This window comes from Hyalella azteca, unplaced genomic scaffold (assembly GCF_000764305.2).
Source record: "Hyalella azteca isolate HAZT.00-mixed unplaced genomic scaffold, Hazt_2.0.2 contig16731, whole genome shotgun sequence".
In the NCBI taxonomy this organism is placed as follows: Eukaryota; Metazoa; Arthropoda; class Malacostraca; order Amphipoda; family Hyalellidae; genus Hyalella; species Hyalella azteca.
This window is the reverse complement of record NW_025946540.1, coordinates 5890-16212: the sequence shown is the minus strand read 5'-3', so window position 1 is coordinate 16212 and position 10323 is coordinate 5890. Positions and strand designations below refer to the sequence as shown.

Here is a 10323-nt window from a genome sequence, read left to right as displayed (position 1 = left end):
AAAATTTGAATACTTAGACCCGTTAAAAAAAATTTAATTCTGAGTCAAGTTCCTTTTCCACAAATAAACGAAGGTTCGAAGATTTCTAGCAAAACCGTTCCAGGTTAATAGCAGCCATGACAATATAACAACATCGAACTATTACTCCTCAACCTTCCACGCAATTTGAACAATCCCTCCCTTTTTTTCTAATATAAATGGTCTACCATAAAACCACTCCACCAAATTTCATACATCAAGAAGCTGAAATCCAATCATATAAGTGAAAAAACACTCGGGATACGACACCAAATTTATTTGAACACTTACGAAAAAATTTTTGACTAATTTTTGAAGAGGAAAATCATTATCGGAGCGATTTTATAAACCATCCAGGCTCTCTCAAATAGAAAAGGTGCATAGCGTATTACAAGTCGGTTCCTACCTACTTGTTTAATCCAACTATTCCAATCTGCACTGGGTTATTTGTCTGATCATTGTCGTATTTTGATTTACTATATAACATAACATTTTTCAGATGTTTCACCTCGGTATTTAAAGCCCTGTTGTATTTCCAGTTCCAACCTTTTTCATATGGTGCTTCGGTACCATAGCCTGAAGCTTGGTTGTCAAAAGTTGCAAGTATTGATTAGTAGGAACTCTTTCCACCCCACCAATGCAATGGATCTTTTCTCGCTGTAAGAAAGGACTTTCCAACCATTATTATGTCTATCGTTACTCGATATAAATTTTCGATAGAACTCCAGTTCGTTTAAGTTTCGCAGTCTCGATAAGCAAAGTATGTATTCAGTGATGAATTCAGAAGCATGGAATACTCGCAATCGAGCGTATTCTGAAAAAAAAAAAACGAAAATAATCAGCCTTGATCATGATTTAGTTGATAATTTAGCAATTCTATTCTACTTATAGGGGGAATCTAGCAAAACAAATAAAATCACGTATTATTATTGTTTAAATTTATATGAAATTAGAGGACAAAAACCACCAGACTGAGACTTGCACGGTAATCAGCTAATTGAGGCAATTGTAGTTGATGTAGTAAATCAATTATTTATCATTCATTCAAAAACAAACTTTTGACAAATGAAAATAGAATCTAAAAAAAATTTCAACTTTTTCAACGGAATCGAGTTAAATTCAGATAGCCATATACGCATATTGTATGAACATAAAACAATAGAGCAACTCAGAATTGCCCGTGGAGACATCGGATTGATTAAAAAATAAAAACGTATTACAGCATTGAGCACAATCAAATTGAGGGCGAATTGAATTATGCAGATTGTACAAGCTAAAACCTTGTCTATTGACGATGGGTCAAGTTACAAATTATTTGGGTACAGAGAGCCTTGACGACGTTTCATGGATCCGTTAATTAACTAAGGTTTGAAAAAAATTATCAAAAGCATGTTAATTCGTACGACGGTACCCACGGTTCACCCGGAATTGTTTCTCTCCTATTTACAACCTGAATATTGCTTAGCATTCATGTAAATTTTCAATATTTGTCCATCCTTCAGAAAATCCCTTCCATGAATTGTAACAATTTCTTTAATCTTGGCAATGCTCTGTGACGCAGACAGTCCTTGTATTTCTTTTGATACTTCTTCAATCTGCAGACCATACATTGGATCACGGTTACACTGAACTTGTATAAGCAAGGCTTGAACTCGATTCAGACACTCGTCAACTATTACTTTTTGAACAAATGACAAGTCTGACTTCTTTAGATTTGTCAGTTTTTGGTGGCAAAGTTGGAGAACATCTTGCTCCTGTTGTGAGAAAATGTCCATGGGATCTTGGCCCTTATCCCTGGCTTCCCTTGCAGATCGCAAAATTACCGATATCGGCATTGAAAGTTGGCCAAATTTATCTGGCATATCATTCAACATGTTCAAAGTTTCAACAACTTCGAGAGGGTCAGTGGATCTCACTAGTTCATCGGAATCGCCTGCAAGACCGCCATTATTGCGGTTAACTGATGCACTTCCAGTCACTCCACGACTCGGGTCGGACTTAGAATTTTCTTTGTGGTGGTTACGTGCGCCAGTTTCTAAGGATATTTCAGAGCCAACGTCATCCAACAGGTCACTGAACTGTGGGATTGACACAGAGGTATCTCCATCTTGATGTTCGCGCAACTCAACTGCTTCATTCTTGCCAGGTACAAGCAAATCAAGGCTTTCTCCTTTGACTAAATTTCGCTCGTTTTCTTCAATCACGGATAAGCAGCTGGTCTTCTTTTCATTCCAACTTCTGGTAAATAACATTTCCATGTGCGAGCGCCACGCCTTGTCAATTTCTTCTTCCACGAGAGTGCCTGCAGCTGCCTTGGATCTTTCTCGCTTTTCAAGATACCATTGCCGCCATTTTTTATAATCAGGATGAAGAGTTGGCTCTCTACGGTAAGTATCGCACTCCCGTTCGTGTATACCCCACAAGGTTTTCAAAGCAGCAAGGAGTTTTTGTTGGCGGTTGGATGAATCATTTACGTTCTTAGACCCATCACGATGATGCCGATGTTTACCTGGTGTCTTATCGGTAGATTCTAGCACCTTATTTCTAGGGCTTAATGATCGGTCGTTACTAAAAGAAGACCGATGCCGTGGGCTGCGAGATCGGTTGAGAATGAAAGGAGAACGATGTCGTTGGTACGGAGATCGATCTTTAATGGAAGAAGACCGATGTCGTGGGCCGGGAGATCGATTGAGCGAGAAAGGTGACCTGTGTCTTAGGCTAGGATATCGGCTGCGAGTGAAACGTGATCGCTGCCGTGGGCTTGTTGATTGACTGCGACGGAAAGGTGATCGTTGCAGTGGACTAGTAGATCGGTATCGCTGGTGAGGTGATCGCTGCCGTGGGCTTGTCGATCGATATCGATGGTAAGGTGATCGATACCGTGGGATGGAAGATCGGTTGCGGTGGTAAGGTGATCGCTGCCGTGGACTGGTAGATCGGTTGCGATGGTAAGGTGAACGATAACGTGGGCTACGAGAGCGGTTGTGCGAGAGTGAACCGGGCGATGGATTGCGAAGGTCAGGAGGGGATATTGGCGACAAGTTGCGGTTGGGTGATCGAAAACGAGTGAAAGAAGCTCGATCAGAAGAATGTAATCTGAAATGGAAACCACACGATTCATTGCCAAGGGGAGACAAAACACTGTTTGATAGTTGTCGATCTCGAAAAGGCGATTGCACACGAAAACTATTGGACCGAGTAAAGACAGGAGACTGAGTTCGATGATTTCGGAAATCTGGAGATCCTTGAGGGAAAGATAAGCGATTGTGTGAAGTACGGGGATGCTTGCGTCCAGGAAAGTGATTAGAACGAGGAGATACAACATCATAGAATGGAGAACTGTCACGATACGAGGGATAACGCACAAGATGGGAGCGGAAGGGAGAACTGTTGCGGTCATAAGGCGATCTACTACGTTTTGAGTCATAGGCAGGGTGATGTCGGCCATCGTTTTCGACGAGACGACCGCGGACAGGGTAAGATCGAACAGGAATGTTAGCAGATCGGTCTTGAACCGCGGGAGAACGATCTCGGGTACGAGACAGTCTGTTATCGAAAATAGGTGAATCTCGGTAAGGAGAATAAGGAGATCGATCCGAGCTAATCCGTGGATATCTGGAAACACGAGGAGATCGACTACGGTATGTGCGAGGTTGAGAATGGCTAGCCACTGAAGAGTCATGTCTGACAAAGTTTTCATCTCCAAGTAAAGTATCACGGTGTCGTTTCAAAGACTGACCCCCATGTTCGCCGCGCAAAAGTTCAGTTACAATATTAAACCGGGACGCCCGTGAACTGTCTTCAAATCCTGCCCTATCGTCGTAATCATGATGATAATTCAAATCAATAAAATCGTCCCTCAGCGGAATATTTTGGTCGTAAGTGCAAGCTCCATGTTCTGTTGTTGCATTATTTACCCTCGATAGCCTGGAGTGGTCGAAGTTACGTCGACTGCAACGAGTCGCGACGCTGGATTTCTGAGACCATTCTTGTAATTCAGGGTCCTCACATCCTCGAATATCCGAGCGTTTACGGATTTGATCAAGAAGTTGAGTTTTCAGTTCAGTTCCACGTGATGTACGTGTCGCGCAATTTCTTCTCTGTGAATCGGATACTTCGTTGGTTCGACGCAACGAACTACGCAAGTCGTAGATTTCCTCGGAGTGAACATGCATGCTGAAAACGGAGCTTTGGCCAGGAGAACGACTTCTGCTTCCACGTGCACATCCACCCTGTTGTTGTTTCCTAGTTGATTGATTAAGACTCTGGGTTCGTTTTTCAAACAGGGTGGTCTTGTTTGTACGCCCATGCATGACTTTGGATAGCAACTGCTCGGCCATGACATCAACCAGAGATTCAAGGGATGTACGAGTCAACTTCAAACCTTCAAACTCCATCACTACAGGTTGTCGATTACGATGCGATGTAAATACGTTAAATCGTACATCTACAGAGGAAGTATTCTCGCGAAAAATTTTTTCGTTAACGTCGGAGACGAGTGACTTCATTAATTCATCCTCCTTCTTGCACAAGTCTGACGTAAAATCGTTCTCCAGATTATGATTAAACTGACTGTGGTGTTTCGAACACAAGTCTTGCAAAAGGCGCTGGTAATTAGCCTGATAAAGAGGAGTGAATATCACTGTACAGTGTGGAAGATTTTCTACAAGTTTTTTTGTTTGGTGAATGACAGAAATAATTTGTTCTACCTTGGCCTGCTTTGAAGAAGTACTCCCAATACATGGATAGTTGAATTTATCGTGCCCATCACATTTATCAAAATCTTTTAATTCCAAATAGTACGACACACTAGATGACCAAACAAACAAAATATTCTCCTCTTTGTGTTTGGATGATAGTTCTTTTATGCACTCAGAAGGGCAGGATTCACAGGGTACTTCTTCGAAAAGAGTGGTGATAGGAAAATCCTTAGGCCAGATTTTACTAATTTCTGTCATATCTCCATCAACCAGAAACACCAGCAAAGAAAATGAATGTTTTCCGCAGCGTTCAATAAGTTCCGAGAGACGAGAGGTAGTGTCGTGAAGAACCTTAGTATGTGGTATCCTCCCATTGATTACTAAGGGTAAGAGAGCAGGAACATATTTTCTTTCGTCGGGAAAAACCCTATCTGCCCACGAGACGATGCTCCATGCGGAGAGATCAAATCCTTCTTTAAAGTAAGCTTCAGTCAGCAGCCTGTTGAGCTGTGCACATGCAGATGCATATGAATGAGAGACCAGCGGCGCGTTGGCTTCGTATCTGTCAGGATCAATCTGATGGTGGGTGAATTTCTTGTGTGCACTTATCATGTGCCAGCGAACTTTTTTTAGGTTAAAAGGTAAGACAGGCAGAAATACGATCTTTGATGGTAAAGCTTCCTCTGTAATTCTTTGAATGACGTCCATGAAGTCGCGAGGCTCGAGAGACTTGTTGTTTCGAATCTCTTTCAGAGGCACATGTTTCTTAGGAAGAAATTTCTTGTTTTTGCACAAAGGTGACTCGATGTAGATCAACTTTTCCTCAAATCTAGTGAGGACAAACACTAGTACCTTTTTATTTTCTAGGGCATGTTCAGCACAATATTCCTGAAGAATGCCTGGTACTTGATTCACACGTAGTTTATCCACCATGACGGTGTCAGGTATAACTTTTGCATGATTTGGCCAGTGCGATTTAAGATGCTTGAAGCTGTTATCAGCAATCAGAAGAGTCCTCGAGTAGCTCCCAACAGCAGTGGAGGCCGATCCAAACACCTGAAAACAAAATAAGAAAAACTTCAACAAAACAAATTTAGACAAAGAAATATTAATAGCCTAACATCTTTTGAATTAGTATAGCCATTCACCAACTCAAAATTTAGACAAGTGATTGATCGTGCTGACTAAAATTGGAAATAATGTTTAAAAATGAGAAAAAAATTGCAGAATACAATTTAAGGAACAATTATTTAGGTTAGGGTTAACATTTGTTTACATGGACAATACTACTTTGTTTGTTGAGCTATACCCTAATAAAAGTAATGAGGTTAATTCCCAATTTACTTCCGTCCTTAAAATACAGGATAACCCACAAAAAATCTGTCACACAATACTTCAGTCAATATAATGCGTTGATGGATAATTATGGCATATAAATATGTCCATGAATACTCTGGCCATGAAATTTTATCTCTCATCAAAGTCTTACAAAGTTTACACTGGAACAATTTGCAAATAAGTAGACATATAAAGCTAAAAATTACAGCTACTCTTAATTATAAGACAATCCACTTATAAAATATATATATTTTTTCGTAGAAGAAGAACCATCCTCTGCCTGCCACTAGGTACCTGTTGTTTACAAATTTACAAATATTACTACAAATTAGCCAGTAATATGTTGCATTAGCAGTATTTCAAATTACTGAATGTGATAATAATTACCGCATTTAGTAAGTTTACAGTTAGAATTTAATTATAGGAAGGCTGCATCAGATTGGGTAGAGTGTAACATCAACGGCAAATCACTACTAGATTATCTTGCATTAGGTTGTAAACATTTCAATATGCGCTTGGTGGACAAAAAATTCTCGACTATTAATAGGTCAGCTCTCCAAAGATTTGCTCAACTATCTACAAGGCCCTCAGATCCAGTCAAGGGGCTTCCAGTTTGGAAACCCTTTGTTTAAAATGATAAAAAGAGCTGGAACAAAATCAAATTCTGCACAACTGTAACATCAATCCATGATGTACTAGAAGCTATAATTTATGAATCAAGATTGCTTAGAAATTTATTAGACATCAAAATGATTGCCTGCACCACTGTCTACTGTACAGCGTAGTTGTTACAGTGATCATTGCAAACAAGAACATATTATTCTTGCATTATAGACATATTATAGAGAAAAAGTGATGAAAGAAGGGAAATATTTAAAATCTAATAATTTGATTTGGTTCAAAGATCAAGTCTGTCTCTATCAACTTGCATTCAAAGACTATACTGTTTATTACCAAATGAACGGGATTGGTATAATGGAATGACATTCCCATTCCATGAAATGAGTGACAATAACACAAGGGGCAAAGTTGATAAACAAAACGCCAACATACTGTTGATGGCCATAATGAATATAAAGGAATACAAATAAAATTTTAACCCTTGTCATAAATAAAACTTAAGAAATTACCTAAACCAGAGAATGTTAAGCAGTAGTTTGTAATGCAAAGAATTATTGAGTTCAGTACTGTATCTCATTGTTTATGAGTTGCATTACTACTAGCTCTGATGTAGATTACTACTTGGTGTTATTAGGCACAATGAGATTACAGAATCACTTATATATAGTCAGATGGGGTAAGACAGGACTGAAATCACTAACAATCCTGTAGCATCTATACCATGAATAACTAAAAAACCCTAAACCTATCACAAGGTGTATTTATGCAATGGGCTTCTAAGCTACAACTCAGACGTTTTGCATCTAACATAGTTTTCTGTACAGATTAAAAAAAGTGAGCTGGTCCCATCTTACCCCATTGGGGTAAGATGGGACCAACTGGTAATTCTTATGTTACAAGGTTTCTAATAAAAGTTCAATTCTGATAGTATTCAATATTATCCATCTAGAAAGACATTATTTGATTAAACAACCACTTGTTACTGTTTTGTGTTGTGGGAAGTCAACTCTAATATCAGTCACATTGGAGGTTTTGTCACGAGAAAACTTTGTTGACATTAAATGCAGCCATATGATCCATTTAGTCTTTTGAGCAAAAAATATGGATGATATTATATAGCTGGCATAGTTAATTATCATTTTATACTTTACTTTTGCTAGAAATAATAAGAAGTCCAAGAAACTTGCAAGAAACTCCAGTATTTTAGCAATAATGCCTTATTCGAGATTGAAATTTTCAAAGAAATTTGGTGAGAGTGAGCAAAAGATAAAAATTTTGACCAAAATACTCCAGTTACTGCATAATAACATATTCTTTTAAAAACTATTTTTGATATACTGTAGGGTAATAGAGGACCATTTGTGAGGTAAGACTGGACCATATGTGGTGTAAGATATGACCATTTGTGGGGTAAAACAGGATCATTTAGTGGTCCCGTCTTACCCCATGTCCAGTCCTTTTTTACCCCATTTTAGAATACATGTCAGGCAGTGATGGTAGCAGGTAGGAATGTTAAGTATGTCTCAAAAGTTGCTTATTACTTGAGGTTACCTGCCTACATCCACAAACCAGGCCAAAAAATTTTTTGTCATTAGACACAGCTTATTTCCTAAACAGGGTTAACTATTTTGTGACCCTTCTTCACATAGGTTTTCTTTAAAAATTAGCCAGAAATTCAATATTTGCAGAAGAGGGTTGAAACAAACACTGAAATGACAGGCAATGATTGCTCTAACATATTCTTTTGTCAAATTAAATTTAGTGCAATTAGAATGCACACCATGGGCTGGTCCTTTCTTACCCCATGAAGGCTGCGATCCTGTCTTACCCCATTTGACTATATCCCTTCTTTCTTCTTGGAGTAAAGCCAAGTGAAATGCTATATTTCACAAGCAATTATTAGTGGGGGTCTCAAGAACTAGGTACCAGACAAAGCAATAAAGAAGCACTGCAACATTAAAGGACACAGGTTTAATTGAAGCACAGCAAGGATTGAAAATCACTATCACTAAAAGCTTACCCATCTCCCACTGCTTCGTCCACACTGGGAAGAATCTTCACAAGTTTCAAGCAACTCAGCACTTGACGAGACATCAGCTTCATTGAGAAGCTCAGTATCAGCTATGTCCAAATTTGAAGATGAAACAATGCTCTCTTGCTCCAACTTCACAGGAGCCTCAGACTTAATTTCCAAAGTTTTGGGTGTGTAATGAAGAGAAAAACTTCTATCAATTTTAATTTTCCTCCTAGTTGAATGTACAGTTTGAGAGTCAGAGCTTTGAACCACAGCCACACTACTAGAGCTACACTCAGAGTTAATTTGAGCACTCATTGTGGTAGTTGCATCTCACATCAAAATGTTATCTGCAAAATGGGATAAATTAGATGATGCGGGCCCATAAATTAAAATCTGTAACATGGCATCACAAATAGATAAAGGTTTTTTACCTAACTCAACTCTCACAACACTTATCTATACTTGGATATCAGTAGGTACCTATCATATGTCACTTCAAACTTCACTGTTAACACAAATATTTTTCATCTTTTTCAAGATACATCAAAACTTGCAGCTTTAAAAAATTGTGATTCACTATCTTGTCTTTCACAAAATTTCTAACTTCCGCAGTTCATTACCACACTCCTACTAAAATATCCCAAGGTGCAATTCAAAAGTTAACATGGAGGGCTCCTTAACAAACTGTTCCACAGCACCACCTCATATGCATGAAACATCCATGTACTAAGTAAACTTAAGACAGCATTGGCAGGAAGCACCGACAGTCCAACAGATACTAAATTTGAATAACTTCGAAATAAAAGGCCGTATTGAATTCAAGTTTCAAGGAATTAAGTGACTAAAAATAGTAAAAATTTATGTTTCCTTATGGATTTCAATGCTGTTAACATTGAGAAACTTCAAAGTTTCTCTCTCTATCATATACTTGTTAAATGAACTATAATTTGGGTATATAATATACATCACTCAAAATTGCTTTGAGACCAATCAGTCCATTTGGTAAAATAAAATGTGTAAAAGTCTCTAGACCTTGATTGCTGATGTAAAGAACTAGGTATGTGTTAATTGTTAATGCTACTGAATTTTAATAAAAGTTGCAATCCCACATTCCCATGCTTCATAAGAAGTGAAATCTATCACCTGAAATGAGAATTTTCAAGTAAAATATAAGAACTCACATTACATGAATTCCCCCATTACTAGTACAGCAATCCCTTGATTAACGCGGTTAATAAATCCCCGAGTTTTACCGTGTTAAGCAAAACCGCGCTAATCAAACTTAAGAATATATGGGAATAATTATAATGAATCCTCAAAACTAGCTAAGTTACATAATAATTTGTTTTCCACTAAAATTCATCATATTTTGCTTAGTTCAATTCATCATTCAAGCTTAGTCTACAAAGTGATATTTTTACGTTTAAGCGGTCCCTTTTTGTCCATAATTATGACGGTAATTTATCAAGGAAAATTATGTAGTTTGATAAAAGTGAGCAGTAGATATGGCAGCGATCTTGACCAGTTGAAGGCTAACAAGTAACTAGAGCATCGGCATGGCGCAATTACCGCAAACGTTGCCGAACTCGACCATTCGAGTTATGAACGAGACAAGACGTGGTTAAACCG

General features: G+C 38.4%; 1 protein-coding gene across 1 annotated transcript; it reads right to left on the bottom strand.

Moving 5' to 3' along the window:
* Nucleotides 1-280: 280 nt before the first annotated feature.
* On the bottom strand, nt 281-9043 carry LOC108675408. Its single transcript, XM_018163415.2, has 2 exons — nt 8698-9043; nt 281-5774 (listed from the first exon to the last, which is right to left on the bottom strand). Exons 1-2 carry the CDS (start codon nt 9007-9009, stop codon nt 1458-1460), a joined length of 4629 nt encoding a protein of 1542 aa, XP_018018904.1. The 5' UTR covers nt 9010-9043; the 3' UTR covers nt 281-1457.
* Between the last annotated feature and the right edge of the window lie 1280 nt (nt 9044-10323).